The sequence below is a fragment of the Monomorium pharaonis genome, chromosome 4 (genome assembly GCF_013373865.1).
Source record: "Monomorium pharaonis isolate MP-MQ-018 chromosome 4, ASM1337386v2, whole genome shotgun sequence".
Classification (NCBI taxonomy): domain Eukaryota; kingdom Metazoa; phylum Arthropoda; class Insecta; order Hymenoptera; family Formicidae; genus Monomorium; species Monomorium pharaonis.
Window position 1 is genome coordinate 9134224 of NC_050470.1, and position 18696 is coordinate 9152919.

Genomic DNA, 18696 nt, shown 5'->3' on the forward strand with positions numbered 1-18696 from the left:
AGAGAGAGAGTGAGAGAAATAAACACGTACGTATGCGCGATTATTTGCTTATCGGCAGTCCCGCGATTCGATCGTGAGAGGAAAAACTCGCGTGTGGAAAACGGTGGTTCTTTCCCCGCGGGGAGAAAAAGTTGACAGCGGCGTGCTCGTAAAAAAAAATTGTCGCGCTGGATTCCACCCTTGATTATTCGAATAATCGTCGCGATAATTGCTCTACGTGCCGAACCCCCGGGACGCCCGGCGTCGCCCCGTCCTCTCACCCCTCCTTACTTTTTCTCCGGATATTCAGCGGAAGTGGCCAATCTGGTCGCATCTCCGACGCACTTGCTGATGCGATCGCCCGACGACACGTGACAGCGTGATCCTCCTCGCGCGGCACGCGTGACGTAGCGACGACGGGCGTCGTGACGCGGCTCTCTCCGCTAAGAGAGAGACCATGCGGAGGCATCGTTTCGATTAGCGCGCACGTGGATCATCGGTAGAAGAGGATTCGAAGGAGCGATGATCGTCGGTAGCTGATTTTCAGTTCGCTACCGAACTGGGAATCGCGCGGAAAGCCGCGATCGTGCGCAAGGATCCACGGGGGGGGGAGGGGGTTATTATGTTAGGAACGGGATTATGCTTTCTGCTGAGGGTGTTGGTGCTGGCAGGGGCGGTCGTCGCGCTCCTGCCGGAGGACCTCGAGGACCGCGCCGTTCCCGCCAGCCTTCAAGAGGAATGCGCCTCTAAATGCCCGGACCTGGACCTCACACAGGTAAGAAAATTCCTCTACGCGCGCGATAAGCGGCTAGATATTGGTGCAAGTAAACAGTTGACACCTCCGTAATCCAATAAAGCGCTGTAAGGTTTTACAGACTGTAAGGTTGTCCAGAGGAAGAAACTCTAAAGTTTCGGAAGAGTAGTTTTTCCCTCTTGGTCTCTTATAGAAATAACCTGTACCCAATATGCTCCCCTCCCCCTCAAGCTTTGGAGATTTTTAAATTTGTTGATAAATACGAAATTGAAAAATAAGAGTCAAATTTAAAATAGGAAACATTTCTGATTAAAAGACACATATATGAAATATTTTCAATTATTTATGGAAGTATAGTAAAGATTTTTAATAAGGATAGCACTTGGACTATGTTAGTTACATATATGTGGTCCAGCTATGTATTTTCCTCTTTTTCGTAAATATTTATGAAAAAATGGGAAATAACAGAATCAACATGTTTAATTAAGTATTTATTAACATACTTATGAAAAAAAATTACACATACAGTTATTCATTAAATAATAAAACTGTGTTTATTTACTACAAGAAGCGTTGTCTTAACTTTTACCAAAAACTAACTAGACATACTTCAACTAACTAGAGAAAGACGAGAAATACTAATCAAAAATTAAATATTAAATAAAGAAACAGAATCTTAACTTTCTCGTATATCAATAAGATATGTTGTGTTTTTAGCAGTTTCCCTGGTCAAAGAGCTTTCTTTCTTTAATTATAAACAAGATATTTTAATTACTTAGATAATTTGTCTTTCACGTCTGAAATTTTAGATTTAAAAGAATTACAATTTGAATAAAGTGTGATTACAAGCTATAGAAATTAGCATAAATACATCATATCGACTTCCTGAGTGATATATTAGCGTTATCTGTGAAATTCATTGTGTAGCTATTTGAAAATGGGGGTGAGCCAAATTGGGCACATGGCCATATTGAGTACAGGTAGAATTCTAATTTACTGTAACGTAAAATATTGAAGCAGCAATGTTGTACTTTAACTGCGTGCTCCAGCGCAGAATATAATATCTACCTTCGCTGAGATAAGAAACGGAGCGAACGTACGTTTTCTTTTTTCGCGCGGGCGAATTGGGAACCGATAATGAATATTTTGGCGATCTTAAATAATGCGCACGATGTGACAGCTTTATTTACTTGACAGTCTGTAGCGCAAAATTAATGGTCGGTCGATAAGCTACAATGTTGCGCGATTACAAGCTCGTCACGACGCTTCTGGTCCATGTGGAATTTTTCGTCGCATTTATCAGTGTTATTTATGACTAACTTTAACACATCGCGCTGTCTTACTATAAAAATGCGCGTTATATTTCTGGAGACACGGTTTACGTTAATTCGAATCAATCTAACATTAATAATAATGTGATATTAATAAATATGGCATACGCTAAATTGATAAATTAAATTACACAATAAAAAAGGATTAGTATTAGCAACTAAAGTCGAATTAAATGAACGTAATTCCAGAGTTGTATATGGCGAATTGGCTGTGCTTTAATTCTTGCAACAATTTTTATATTCTTGTAACACCTTATTGTGTCAAGTAAACTAAAAATACAGTTATATTAGATAAAGACTGCGTTGAATTGATTGATTAACCAAAATTATTCATAATATAAGTAATTTTAACTCTGGAATAGTGATCAATCGATTCAACGCAGTTAGATCAACCTTTATCGTAGTTGAAGGAATATCTATAATGTCTATGTAACTGCATTTTAGTTGTATTAACCTTTTGCTTTTAACTAAATCTTTTAGTTGAAACTCTTACATCAGATTGTTGAACAGACTAAATTTTTATCTGATTTGATTCGATTATAGTTAACGTAACTAAATTTGCTCAACTCAGAACTTTGGTTTATTCTACTTGATCTTTTTTTTCAGTGTATATTATATTTAAACAAACATTTTAAGAAATATTATATATTATTGCTTATATTATATTAATTTGTAATTATGTATAAATATATAGTAATAATACATAAAAATAATTTTCTATTTTTCTTAGTTTATAAATACTATAAAAAAGATTAATCTTGTTTTCTAAATAAATAACATAACTTGAAATTCTTGCTTTATATTTCTTAAAATAATGCGGAATTAATTTTTTTTCCTTTATAAAAATATAAATTTATGACGATTGGCAGTTAGGTAAATCTCTTCAATTCTTTGTAAGGGTTTTCTCGTATAGACATATAATAGCGCTTTGCGTGTTCATCAGATATGTACCTTCTAATCGGTTTTCACGTCGAGCGCGGGTATCGTCGTCGACGCGACGTGTTAATTAATGAGGAATATTTAAAGACCATGGCGTTGATTCTCGAAATCTATGTCGGTGAGTCGATTGAGTTGCGCTGGCGACCTAGTTGCCATTCCTCGACGATGCAACGCACGTATGCGCATCCTTGCGCGGACGTGACGCAGTTTTTCCCTCCGAATTGTTTAATTTGTCCGAAGCGCAAGAAATTCGAGTAAACGTATATGCTTAGATTTTACAGAAATCCGATATTTCCATTCCAGTTCACGTACCGCAAGTACTCGCCCAAATATATTACCCACCGTTCTCGGCAAAAACACATACACGGAAAGAACTGTTTTGCTAAAGTGTCTAAAAATTTTAGCTAATTACATAATCTCAAAATAATTTCTTAGACCATCAAAATAATCATGTAGAATTCTCAAGCTGGTTGACAGAATGTTAAAACTTTTTGCAGTGTTGCTTGTCTTTTTCACAATTATTTTCAGATTTGTATCCAGCTGATTTTTAGCCATTTCAGTAAAATATATATATATATATATATAATATATTGCTTGCTGCATTCGACAACAATTGATTGCGGCAATTAAAAAAAATATTGACAAAAATATAACAAATATACCGGTATATAAAATACATACAATATTAAATTTATTTTAATGGTTCTTCATCCGTCAATTTTTACTTTCTACGAGCTTTTTTCTGAAGGTTGACACTTAACGTTGAAAATGAACGAGAACAATGCCAAAAATGCTGAGGACAAAAGAAAGATTAGCGATGCACTTTGATATCGTTCTAAGCATCCCCAACCTACGAGCCGAGCTACGGAGGCACGAAAATGGCTGTGCGCGGCGAGCGGCGAAGGACGTATCAATTTAAGTCCACTCTCCAGCCCGACTGTACCATTCATTAATTAACTTAACTACACGACGGCGCATCATGGCAGCCCATAAGCATAGCGTCGAGGATGAAAGACGAGCACGTAACGGATACAGGGCCATCTAATCCCTTTCTTACGAAGAAGGACGAAAACGACGTTTCTTTCGCGCGCCGCCTTCGCCGGCTCGCCGATTATTGCTCATCACATGAATTATAACCAATCGCGTGTCGTATCGCGCATTACAAACTTTGTGCGCGGTCCAAAAAGTTTTTCTCACTATATTTATATTTTATTAATCTTTTTAATAAATATAATCTTGTTAATTTGTTGAAAAGTTTACATATAAAACAAAGATTACAAATGTCAATTATAAAAATATCAGTAAAAAGCACGCCAGCAAAATTAAAAAAAATTTTAACACGCATTACGTTGCATTGTTTTGCAATACATATGTTCGTTTCCTGGAACGATTAATACCGCAAATTTAGAATTAAAATTTTTACGAGATAAAAATTATACACGTTTAATTTTTTGCAGAAAATATATGCTTGTTGCAATTCACGTTGCATTCTATTTTGTTGCTTTCAGACGGCAAAGTAAACCGTTTCATTGTGACAGCGTGCGAAAGGCCGCGGCATGAAAAAGGTTTTAATCAATGCGTTTGACAATTGACGAGAACGGAATTGGTACCAATTATCAATTTAACTCTCCTCAAAAAGATCGCCGCCAACGTGTCTTCTGGTATCAGATCATTGCTCAACTTTGTGTGTAATCTGGAAGTTTCTTCTCACCATGTATCGCTCACCCACATCAATAATGTCAGACAAGACGAACATTTTTTAATATTTTCATAATTATTTCAACAAAATAAGAAGAAATGTGAATTATCTTGAAGACCAATAAGTTTTCTGAAAACAACAGTTTTTAAATGTAATTATCGGCAAAAATTAATTAGATGGGAAATAATTTTTAATGATCGCGAGTGAAGTAATTTGAATGAGTTCACACCTAAACGAATTTTTAATCAGTGAGTTTAATGCAATTTTAGAGCATTGTGATATTCGATTTGTCGATCTCTCACGATGAATAACGACTGGCAGCGTGCACACTGACGGAGGAATTCATTTTTACTAATTAGTTTTATGACAGTTACGCGATATTATAAGTCATCGAACTCTCGCAACCCTTCCTCATCCGCGTGCTGGCAAATCAATTATACCGCCGCCGGCAGATAAAGGGAAAAGCGTGGTCCAGAAAAAAAAATCATTTTCTTCGATCCCTTATCTGCAATGCATAACTCATTCTCTTATTAATCATCTTTCTTTCTTCGTCTCGAAATGATCAAAGAGAACCTCGGGGTCATGCGATAACAATTTTGGTGCAGAATTTCTTCCTGCAGGTAGAATATGAAATAATTTATAAGCTCTAACGATTCTCATAATTCCCATTAAATTTCTGTCTGTTAACAATAAAAGATCAGCGTAATAAGGAAAAATTGTTACAGACAAACCGGAAAGAATTCGCTGCTGCAAAGAGTTTCTTTGATTAATTTAAAACATTTTTTTTAATATAATTATTAAGTTATCAAACATTTAACCTCTGTGATAAATGTGAATAAATATAGCATCCTTTAATTACACAATATATTCTTATCATTTATATTGCTTGCACTGTTAATTAAATAAAATTTTTAATTATGCTAATATGTTTTTTTATACAATAAACTTTGAGACTAAACAGGGAATTTTTTTGGTTTTATATACAAAACAAATTTTAGTACATGATTCATATTGTTTAATGTTGAGAAATATTAATAATTCAAACATTTTTAAGCAGTCCCGTCTATTAAAAGCGGGCGTCAGTATTATTTACTAAAAATATGTGTAGTAAATTTCTTATCTTTTAGGGTGATGTTTAGATGATAACCTTAAACTTGCATAATATCCATGAGAATTTTTTTCGACCATCTTTACTTCTTGAACGTCGGCCCTGACGTTCTAATCTCGAATCAGTATGATAACTCTTACTTAACGTAATAAATAATTTATCATTCCTTGTTGTCGCTCTCTCAGAATACGTGATTTGTTTAATACACCAACTTTAAATACGTTGTAATAACAACAGAGATAATTGATCAAAATACGAACATATCAACAGAAATTGCTGCGCAAGAGAGTAAAAATATTGTAAACTAATATTTTAAAAAATAATTGATCTAATAAAAACAATCTTGCCAAACCTTAATTTAAATATTATTTATTATTAAATGCAAAAAATTGATTAAAGAATCTAAATGTAACCAGTAAAATTAAAATATAAATACATATGTTAGGTATAATTTATTTTAAATTTATAAATAATTATATAGTCACCAAAATAATTATCACGAACAATAAATTATTTAATCAATTATTTAAATAATCTTTTTTATATAAATCTATGTTAAGTTCTAATAATTTTTTAATTTGTTCCACAGTTAAAATTAAATAAAGCTGATCACTAATATTACGTAACTTTTGTTTACTCAAACTTATATAATACACTAATGTTATTTGATTAATTATGTGTTATTAATTTTATATTTTTGATATAAATTTAAAAAATGTTTTTACTACAATATTCATTACAATATACTGTACATTATCACTTTTAATTACAATAATCATTGCGATTTATGTGAATCATATACAAACAAAAAGACAAAATAATTCCAAAATTTTTCTTTAAACTAATTTACTGTTAAAGCTTTGTCTTTTAACTTTTAGTTTTAACTTAGGTGGGTAACATGCTTTATACTTTAACAATATTAGTACATTATTTCGACCGTAATATATTAAACATATCAATGAATTTTTAAATTGCCTAACGGTCTACATCGGATCTTGGTGATGGATATAATTCTTTTCAATTTTAATTTTCTTAGCTTTATTTTAAACTGCGCGCCGACAGGATTCGTCAGATTTAAGATACAGTAAAAGGATCCTTTTCATTGGCGACAAAATCGCGGCGATTAAGTTTTAAATTTAGCAACTTGCGCGCGTGATTTTTGGAGCGTCAAATAAATTCTAATCTAAAATAGAGTGGATTTCGGAAGACAATTATTTACAGTATCAAAAGAAATATCAAGAGTGGTTATTACAGTGTGCGCAAATTATTTATGAATATGAAGAAATACCAAGGAAAAGAAAAATTGTATATAGTATATAGTGTATATTAATTAATGTATATAGTATGTAGTGTACCTAATACTATGTATATAGTATTTTACTTCTCAACATTTTAACGTTAACACGTTAATTTAAACTATTAATCTGAATGATCATAAACATTTCTAAGTTTTCAATTGACGTGTATTTTAAAATAAAATCGCAAAAAAATTTATCTTACAAAAAATTTATTTATTATATACAATTAATTAAAACAAGATAAAAACGTCGAAAACGCAAATCGTAAAAATAATTCACAAATTCTGATTCCTTTAATTTTTTAATTTTTAATTCTTTTAAATTCTAGGAAAATGATCTTAGGAGAATTATATTTTAACACATTTTAACATATATTTTAACTGGAAGAATTATATTTTAACAAAAGATATTTTAAGAAAAAAATAATGCGTTTATACATTTATCAAACATACCAGTTATCAACACACAACATGTTGAACAAGATTCTCCGGATTCTCGCGCGACGAGCCTGATGTTACGTCGAATATGCAGGATCGTTCGGCATGCAACATTATATGTGTAGCCATATACAATGAACTTCCTGCCGGCCACATCCTCTCACCTACAACGACGATGTTCGCCTCGTGGTGCATCGATAATCATGCGAATTTCACCTTTAATCGTGACGCAAATCTAGAGCGCGTAACGCGCTTCATCATTCACATTACTTTATCCTAACACAAAAAGTACAAGAGAAATCGACTTATATATTCGTATAAAGATATTTTGCATAAACAATTTCTCATTTGAGATAAGAGGAGTTGAAAGTCGACACTTTCTCGAGCCGAGGGGAAAGTGCGCGAATAATAAGACTTTTGTTAAACATCTAAGGAAAAGGACGAGCGTCGACACGACGAGACGCTTGCCCAATTTTATTAATTGGCTCTAGGGCCAAAAGTTAAGTTAAAAACATCAACTGCCACTCGTTTACCCGCTCGAAACCGTACGGCGGCGCGGTATGGCCGGTCACGAATATATGTCAATGTATTATACGCGTTTTAATTGGGATGACGTCAGTTGAGAGCGGTTCGCACCGAGTTTCCCAGGATTTGTTTAAGTTAAAAAAAAAAAACGTAACGATAACCCAGAAGAACGAGCAAAGTATGCAACTCTAGTTTTGACTACGGAGAAGATAAAGAAAATATGTTTGCTTACCGAGGGAAATAGAAAATGTTTCGAAATGTTAGATCAATTGCTTATCGATGGAAAAAAATACTGATCGATTACAAACCCAATGGTGATGGACTTTCACTCTTTGCTTTCCCAGACAGAAATCTTTGATCTGTCGGCGACACAATGGATTATCATTTCAACTTCTATGAGAGTTTTTTCTCCCCCTCTGCGGTAACTTCACGAAAAACGTACCCGAACTTGGTAAAATGGATGTGGGTAGACCCCTATGCAACTGCAGTCGGATGCATTAGAGCAAACACCGAGGAAGATTAATCGCGTGCGATGGGGCGACGCTCCTCTTCTTGGAAATTCAGACTGCGGGACAGGGTGCGTCTAAATATTTTATTTATTCCGAGATCGCTCGCTTAGAAGAATAAAAAAATTATTGGCGCGATTCGCCAAAGGCGCGTTTCGACGGTATAACGCCGGCTCTCTCGCAATCGCATTAGGATTAGATGCGATGCGCTTAAGGTCAACGATAACCCAGATTCTCATCTCGTACGGGCTAAACGGGGTCGGCTCGTCGCGGCGACGTCATCGTCAATTTTTATTATGCTCCGTTCAATTCGCGCCACGCCAATAGATCGCAGATTTCATTCACGGGAGGCGAACGCCGCCGGGACGATTTTCGTCGTCGGACGCATTAGTCACGCCAGGATGTACATATAAACACTTAATCGCTTCCACAGTTCGGATTGTGTCGGATTGGTTTTTAAGAGAGGGCTCCTAGTAAATTATTTGTACTGCGTGATTTAAGTCTTTATAAGATAAGTAATTCATACACGGAGAAAATTTTGTAGTAAAAATTACCGTGGTAAACAATAAACATGGACCATGGAAGAAATGATAATTTTTATTATGTTTTTCATCATGAAATTACCATAGTGTTTATATTGCTATTATTATTCTTTGAAATTTCCTTTTATGGTCCCTACACAGAGAGAAAGATTTATTTAGATTTAATGAACAGTTTTGTTCGATTATTCCAAAGCATAGATTTCTTTGGTTTTAATAAATTTTATACAGATTTTTCTTTTATTTAAAATTTATTGAATTTAAAGAAATCTTTCTCTCTGTGTAGTTATTATTGTATATAGTATATAAAATTTTCTCCGTGTACAGTATTATATTAAAATAAAAATCTGATGGTCTAAATTTAAATCTGTGATATTCTTAAAAATCGGAAATATAAAGTTTATGACACTACAACTTTTTAATTATATTTATATGTATAAAAATAATCATCGATTTATTTAAGTTTCTAATTTACTCTGTGCTTATAGAATTATTATACGAGTAACACAAATATATATACAATGTATATATATTTATTAATAATTATTAAATTTTGTTACGTGCAACTTAAGTAACATAATTAAATACACATCAAATATAATTAAAAGGCGCGTGATGATTACGAAATCGAAGTTGGAAGAACTTCCTGGTCGCCACGTTAATAATTGCGGCTTTAAACGCAATGTCTATCCTTTCAATTCCCGACGTAATACGAGAATAATTGACTTAGTTCGTAGAAGAAAACGTTTGCGTGCATTCAAATAGCACTGGCAGCATCATATTAATAAACATGTAAAGAAAATATGGAAAAATCTCGGAAAATGTGATAACAAAGGCATTCCGAGATATAATTATATATTGTCTCATTATAAAATATTCTAAGAAAGATTACAAGAATAACATTTAATTAAAAAGAAATATTTTCTAATGTTTCTCGAATTTGTATTTTTTTTCTTTTATACTTGTCGATAAATTTTTTATTTTTAATTCTTTTAATTATTTTTTTTAAATTTAATTAAAAATTTTAATATTTTAAAATATTCGTAACACGAAATTTCGTGTTGATAGGTGATACGTCACACTTTTTCATCGTGGGATCGTGATTTTCAAGAGTTTGCGTGTCTACCGTTCTTTTCGTAATATCGGCGATTTGATCGTCGAAGGCAATGCTCGATCTTCAGCCGCTGTTCCAATCGAGTGGACACCGGGCCGGTGTACATCCAACACCGTGCGACCGTGCACGTTGGTGACCGCAGGGAAAAAACCCGACACCCTTTTACCTTAAACTTGAAACAGTGCGCCGTGCAAAATAACATGTCTATGTCGTATTGTTTCGTCGACGGGTATCAAGTCGCCCGTCCCTCCTTTCAATCCCATTATAACAACTACATCTCGAGGATGCTTGCTCGGTCCTTAGCAGCCCTCTTTATTATAACTTATATTTTATTTTGTTAATCCTTTATTCATTTAAAAGGCTGTATTTTTAATTTCGACTCAGTTTTGCAAATAAAATAAAGAAAAGAAATAATCAAGAATGGGTTGTCAGTTTTGTCATTGTCTAGTGATGTTGAGCATACTGTTAAAAATTAACGAAGTGATGAGAGAAGATAGAGAAAAAAAATTGCAGCGTGAGAATGTATAATGAAAAATGCGTGCATAATTACTGGCGGTAGGAAGAGAAAAGTATTTCCCGGGAAATGTTCACGATGAAATCTCAGTGCCAAACCTAGTGCATTTCCGTACAGAGCTTACCGTGTTCGACACCCGTCTATTATTTCCGTCTTCGAGATTGTGTTAGGTCGGTGGCGGGAAGACGCAACAGTTGGTCGACGTCGTCAAGCGTGACGGAGACGTTGGACACGACGGAAGGACGTGCGGAAGAACGGGCACTTATGCATTAGTTGATTACCTTAGATCGGATAAAACCGCTCTCTTCTAACATGTGATTCCTCCGCCCCTCCTTTTTTTTTCTAAGATACTCGTTGTCGGGGGGAGGAGGGAAAAGGAGAACACTCACGGTGGGAGCGGAAACACACTCGCGAAAAAGAAGTCGACTTAACGAGGAGTCGCCCGTTCGGAATTAATTGGGGAAGACGAAGGGAACTAATCGCGAAGAAGCCGAATCATTCTGCCAAATTGCTCTTACGGTCGAAGAGAGAAACGCCTTTTTCTAGGAATTGTTTGCCAAGAGAAACTTGGTTTGTTTCCTGCATAGCTTCTTTCTTGACGAAAAAAAAATAACTTGACACGTAAAAAGATATCTTGATCAAAAATTTTGTAAAAAATATAATTTGCAACATATTATACATATATTCGGTATAATGTAGCGATATGAATCATGAATGCAAGTCGAAAATAAAAGAAATGTGTAATATTCTACGATTTTCTTCTCATATATTTTCTATATTTTATTTTCTACATCATCTTTACTTTTTCGAAGTAGTTTGAAGTAATTTGAGACAAGATAAACGCTAACAAAATTAAAACAAATTCGATAAAAATATTTATTTAAGATATGTATTAATAAAAAATAATACATTGTGTAACAAGGGTGTAAAGTCGGCCTTTCGGGCACGAGTGCATTTACCCGGACAAGTACACAAAAAATTGTTACGCTTGTGTTGCATACTATATTTTTTGTTACCCCTGCGTCGATGTGTGGTCCCTTGAGTGCTTTGGATTCTCGCAAATTGACAGATCAAGGTTAGATTCGCGAAAATGACAAATTGTAAGTAACTGTCGGTGAGTGTTGGGTAGTGTTTGCGAGAATTACCATATGCGTGACCAGATGATGCACCTGTGCGTGCTGAAATGTGGCTGAAATGATCAAACGTGCTGAAAAAGTCATGCTGAAAAATTTTTCGCCACAATTCACGCCATTTATTAGAAAACAAGATCTGCGCAAGAATGTTAAAGTGCTGATATCCGTGACTTTATCTATGGAAAAGTAACACAAAAGGAACCAGTTTTGACGTACATGTAACAAAATAGTTTTGTGCAACAAGTGCAGTGAGTCGGCTAATTGCCCAGTACGGGAAATGAACACACGATTCGAAAGCGAGTGCATTCACTCGCACGTGTGGGCAATAGCCAATCCAATAGCATGTGTCGCACGTAATATTTTTTGTTATCTGTGCCTCGAAATATTAGTCCTTGAATGTAAATTGACAGATGAGAAAAAGACTATTTTCGATGCATAGATAGCAAAGACATTATTTTTGAAATAAGTTTATATAAATACAAAAAAGCAAATATGTAATTTTTAACATATTTACTTGAAATGAGACATTTTACATTTTGATTTGTCATGATTAAATAATTTCTATTAAATATATTACCTATTGTTTATTTTTCTATTTTTTAAGAGTACAAAAGATAGTAAGAAAATAGTAAACTAAAATAAAATACAGCACGTATTTCACTGCTATATAGAATGTAATTAATTTTTCTGTAAATACGTTTTAAAATAAATTCACTTGCCATTGTTTACCAAACACATAGCTAAAAACATAGCTAAATCTATAAATTCATGAAACATGTGTTTTCACTTACCTTATACTTTAAATAATACTTTATGCAAACGTCTTTTAAATATTTATATTAATATTTTCTATTTCACTTATTTCCTCCAGCACACGAGGTAGACGAGAATCAACACAAGACTCGATAGGATTAAACGACAATTAAATCTGTGTGAACTTGACGCGATGTCCCTGAGAGATATCGGTACGTTGCGAAAAACAAAATGCACATTCGGCGAGATGAGATACCTAAGAATAGATACGTTGAAGTGCAGCCACACGTCCGAGAGGTCTCACGATGACGCGCGAGGCGGATTGATTAATCGGGCGCAAAGTTAAACGCTCGCCGCCGCGTCGGGAAGACGAAAGCCGCGAGTGGAATAACAACCAAAAGAAAAAAGTAAAGAGAGAAAGATCGTCGTAAAACTCGATACATCCATCCGAGATAATACGCGAGAACATTATCTCCCTCTCTCGGTTAACCCTTATCGGTGAACTCGCTGGCGGTTTGTACGCGCGAGGAAAACACGCGTCGAAAATGAGTGCCGCGGCCGCTCGCGTCCGCATTGCGCACGAACCTCTCGATTATTGTCATTTCCGCGGAAATTTTAGTGCGCAGCGGTGCCGTGCACATTATCCAATTGCGGAAATTCGAACGTAATGTAAAATGTACAGTGGAACGTATACACACGTATACGTCGCATGGCTATTCGCGGCATTCGCGTGCGTCTTATTTTGCGAAAAACGATATAATGTCTAATTTTAACGTGAAACTATAACGTTTAATATACGTTCCGTTTATGTAACCTACTTGAGCAGCTAATCATGTAAATGAGTATTTACGGCTGTACCGTCCGCCGCGAGAGAAGACTACTGCGTGCGAATTTAGCTGCATGCGACGCCATTATTTTGGCAATTTAATACTCGAAGGAAAATTCTTTTTTACCGCTGAGAAATTTTTAGAAAGATATTATTCTAGCAAACACCAACTAAGGATATATAACTGTTAGATTATAATATTTCCTACTCAATAATATAATTAAGTTATATGACTGTTATAAGTTATATAACGGTTAAATAGGAAATATATTGAAATTATAACTAACTGTTGTATAGCAGTTATATATATTTTAGTTAATGTTATAAGTTATATAACGGTTAAATGGGAAATATATTGTTGAAATTATAACTAACTGTTATATAGCAGTTATATATTTTTTAGTTAATGTTTACTGGAATGAGAGTGCGACTAGACGCTCTCGCGTGAGATTCCAGAAATTTCTCAACTGGTCAACTCCGTGGCCGTTCGCACAGCGTAGTAATGCGAATTTGCATTCCGCAGGTGGGACCCGTTCCGTAATCGAATGCGTTATGATAATTAGATGTCGGTCAAACGAATCGGCAAATCCAAAATTCCCATGGCGGCGACCGGCGTCTACGACTCTATACGGTTCGCTTCGCACCCTCCCCCTTGCTCGCCGCTTGCTCTCCCGGGTCTCTCCCTCGATCCCGACGCGACACGGCCTTTTCCAATTACTCTCGGTTCCATCGAGCGCCGGACGTGCACCTGTGTCCCGGAAATGCGTAACGTACTACAGGTGCAGCCGCTGTAACGAGCGCGCGGCGGGCGAGGACCGGGAGGGGGGGGGGGACGGCTGGCCACCTTGGGGGACGATTATATTCGGCGATTCATTCCGGCGTGTCGCGTCAAATACACCCAACGGGAGGGGGAAGGGGTGTCAATTGAACCGGATGGGACAGTTTAGCGTCTTTTAAAGACGGCAAGCGATTCAATTTATTTTCCGCCACCCCCCTGCGCGTAACATAATCGCGCCCCGCTCACGCCGGGCGCTGCGTCGTTGCGTTCGACGTCTCTCCTTCTCCCGTGTTTTTTTTTTCTGCATTCGCTCGACAGAGACTTTGTCTCGGAATATCGTTCGCATATCGGAACGATACGTAGATATTCCGAAAGTAAGAGTCGTAGCGAGAGACCCTTAATGACTGGCGTTAAGTTCCGTGATCGTGTGAATCATTTAGATTAAATTCGAAATTTATTTTTTGATTCCAGAATCGAACGGACGATCTGAGTTCGGAGGTGGGATGCGGCGTGAGATGCAAGATCGATCAGGTAAGAAATTTCACGTCTAATCGTGTTATTCATCAGGCTTTCGATCAGTAACAAAGGAAACAACTGTTGAGTAAATTTAGATGAAGAGATATTGGGAACAGAGAGATATGTTTTTTTTCTCATCTCCTTGCCCTCTTTAATCGTTGGTTGCTATTCTCAATTCCTGTTATAAGTTTCGGAGCATCTTTACCTGCTTATACCTTAAGCAAACATTAATATTTTTATCTCTCTCTTTAATCGAGACGATGAAACCTGCCCGAGACCTTTGTAAATTTTAATTCGTGTGTGTGAGACTGTAAATAAGAAAAAAAAGTTACAAAAGCTTAAAACAAACGGAGAGTTTTACAAACTCGGAAAGCTTCTGCACGGAAGATTTCTCAGATCTATGATATAGTAACTTAGAGTTAAAGAGGGTCGCCTTGTCCTACCGACGGTAGAAACTAACGTACAATTGTAGTGCGATGCTATGACAAAGTTCGGGGTGATAATCGGCAGTCCTGGCGGGATGGCGCGATATACGCGAATGACCGGTGCGGACGTCGGAGACGAAAACGAAGGGACGGCCGGTCCCTCGTTACAATGAAAGTACTTCCGCTGGTGTCCCAGGGGGCCCTGCCGCTCCTAACTCGCGGCAGCGACGGAGATGGTAAACGGCAAATAAAAAACAACGCGCGGTCGATGAATGGGACCAACGTGCGTACGTACGCACGAAGCGCATTGCGCGCGTACAAATAAAAGAATGACCCGGTCTCTCTCTCTCTCTCTCTCTCTTTTTCTCTCTTTCTCTCTGGTACGGCTTCGTGCTTTTAAATTGGATCGCGTACAAGTGCGACCGATGGCGGATGTCGCCAAATTACCGTGCGACTCCGGATTCACTCTCTCGCGCTTCGTCCATCTCGCTGCCACACTCTCTCCGTGCTCTCTCAGTTCCTTTCTGACCGAAACGGAAGTGCAAATAAAAAAAAAGTAAGTAAATAAACGAGGAAATTGGGAGAGTGACAAAAGTCGCGCGCGATGTTATACTTCCGGTTTCCGTCACACGGTGGGATAAATAAGTGCGACTGATTATTTGTCAGCATTTACTTTTGTTTTGAGAAAGAGATAAAGGTTCAAATAAACGTTAAACAATACTTAAGATCAATTAATAATGAAAAACTTTTGTACAAATGTAATACTGAGCAGTATTACATTTTTTGACCAGTAATTAATATTTATTTTAAGTATTAAAAGCATTGCTGTTAGTATTTTTGATATACAAAATAAGTAATAATTACTGGAAAATTTAATGCTGTCTAGTATTATATTTTTATAAGGAAAAATTGATAGTAATAAGTCAGTGAATTTTTCTCCAATTCTAAAATAAAAAAAAGAATGTTTCTATAAAATTATATTTTACCTTTATAAAAATGTAATACCAGCCTGTATTAAATTGGTCAATAATTATTTTTTATTTTGAGTATAAAAACGCGTACTAACAGCGGTGGTTTTGAGAGAATGCTAAACTGCCCGTCAAATTTGATCGAGGTCGATAACGTAGAGTCGTTGGTTTATTCTTGTTTATAAAAATATTTGACTTAAAATACAAATTGTGTAGCTTATACGTACAAATGAATAGCATACCTCAGTTCAGAATAGATTGAGGAATAAGACTATATTCGTCAAATTACGATTAGAAGCCATAAAAAAAAGTTATTTGTGCGATCAAATTTTATTTATCTAAACGTTTTTACTACAGATTTTTGAAAATTTGATCAGATAAAAAACTTTTTTTACGGCTTTTAATCGTAATTTGACGAATATAGATTTATTCTTCAATCTATTCTGAAGTGAGGGATGCCATTTATTTGTACGTATAAGCTACATAATTTGTATTTTGAAGCAAATATTTTTATAAACAAGGATAAACGAATAAATCTACATTATCGACCTCGATCAAATTTGACGGGCAGTTTAACATCCTCTTAATACTTAAAATAAGTATTAATTACTACCAATTTAATATACTGCCCAGTATTACATTTTTATAAGGATATACGACAATCATAAGAGCAAGAAGTATAAAATATCTTGCTATCAGTAGATAAATGATTAAAAGAAATTACTTTTTACTTCTCTTCGATTTGTCATTGACTTGATACCTGAAAATCGGCAAAAACACACATTCCAACGAGAGTGAAATACCGAAAGGGCGGAGCCGGAAGGATATCCAGTAACGCGTGTCTCCAGGACACGGGACGAGCGGGGTAATTAACCTCATAAAGAGAGGACAGAAAGGACCCTGGCGTGCCTAATTGTCGTGTCTCCGAAAAAAAAAAAAAAAAAACAATCATCAATGAGCAGGGTTCGTATCGCCCGGAATGTATCGCGCGCGACTCGACATTCGCGCGTTGCACGCGTTGCGCAGCGAGGCCTGGAAAGAAAGCGAATTACCGCGCGAATTGCGCTTAAAACGATTTCCTCCCTCGGCTCGTTTCACGGTTCGTAAGTCGCCAGTAACGCGTACGAGTAACGGATTGGGGCGACGTAGGTGGAGGAAGACGCTTCGCGATCCTAGCTGGATATTTACCGCGCTTCGGCACGACCCACTTTTAGCCTTTGGCCTAATGCGCCATTCTCTCGGCCGAAGAGGCGACTTTGAAACTTTTAATTCTATGCAATTTTTGATTTTTTTTTTTTTTCAATTGCACGCATCGTTTATTTTAGATCTTTTTAAAATTTTTTAAGGCAGTAATTAAAACGTTTCGTTTTACTTTTATACCAAAGAAGAAATAAAATTATTACGTTTATTATTTTTTATCTATTTATCCAATCGATACAAAGTATACTGTGTGTGTTTGTTGTTTCGTCGACGTTCACTTCACGAACATCAACGGATTGACTTTACGTCTCTTCCGGTAATTTCACAGGTCGATAACGACGAATTAATACCGCTGGAATTTCTTTTGTTCGACGCACTTTCCCATTTTTTTTGGTTCGCTCTCGGATATTTAATGTAGCCTTGCATCCCCTGTTCACCTCCGGAAATATCCGTCGATGGCTACTTCCGATCCCTCCGCAGAGTTTATAATTAATAAATTGCTCGAGGTAAAATATATAAAGCACGCAAATAATATATATAGACTCAAAAGGGAAATAAAAACATTTGCGCGTTAGAATTTTTAAATAAGAAAATTAAAATCTAAAATGCTTTTTCTCTTAACGTAACAATGCTCTTTACGTAACATTTCCTACTTTACGTATATATCGAGAAAAACGTAAACTACGAATAAACGATAAACACTTGCTTCCGTGTATCGTGCGCCGAGAAAACCAGACGGTCGAGTGTGTTTGTCTGACAATGCAGTAAAGTGGAGGACCACCGACAGTTAGGTATCTATACAAATGTCTCTGCTTGACAGCCTCTGGCCAGAAGCCACTTTGACTTGAAAATTACTGTCGCAAGTGTAAAGGTTGCCAGATGTTAACTATTGCAACGAAACTCTGACCATTACAGAGAAATAAGCGACGAGAAACCTTTAATACAAATATTTGGCAGAGTTTATCTATAATTTTAAAATTATTGTTGAAAAAACCAATTAAATTGCACAACGTTTTAAATAAATATAGACAAATAGAAAAATATATAATAATTTTTTTACAACGTTTTATAAATCTGTATTCCAATATAAATATTATAATAATATACGTAGAAAACGGCAGACAGTAGTAGAAAATTATTAAAGATAATCGGTAAGTGACGCAGGAAAAACTTTTAACAGAATCTATTGAAAGATTTGACATCTATAATCAGCTGCATGTAAATTAACAGCTCGTTATAAAGACATTACTTAAAGAAGACGATCCGAGACGCCGTTATTCGTTACCCTTCTTCCTCTCTGCTCGTCTATGGTTGCCAGAGTCAGGCTGAAAGCAGTAAATGGGGTTAAAGCAAA

General features: G+C 35.9%; 1 protein-coding gene across 3 annotated transcripts in view; it reads left to right on the forward strand.

The window, feature by feature from the left end:
• Nucleotides 1-565: 565 nt before the first annotated feature.
• LOC105830979 (proto-oncogene tyrosine-protein kinase ROS) overlaps nucleotides 566-18696 on the forward strand; it is a 39139-nt gene continuing 21008 nt past the window's right edge. For 2 of the 3 annotated variants that reach the window (XM_036285335.1, XM_036285336.1), the window contains exons 1-2: nucleotides 566-754; nucleotides 14705-14764. In XM_036285335.1, the coding sequence (XP_036141228.1) occupies nucleotides 602-754; nucleotides 14705-14764 (213 nt within the window). In that variant the 5' untranslated portion in view covers nucleotides 566-601. The other variant, XM_036285337.1, reaches the window with a different exon arrangement.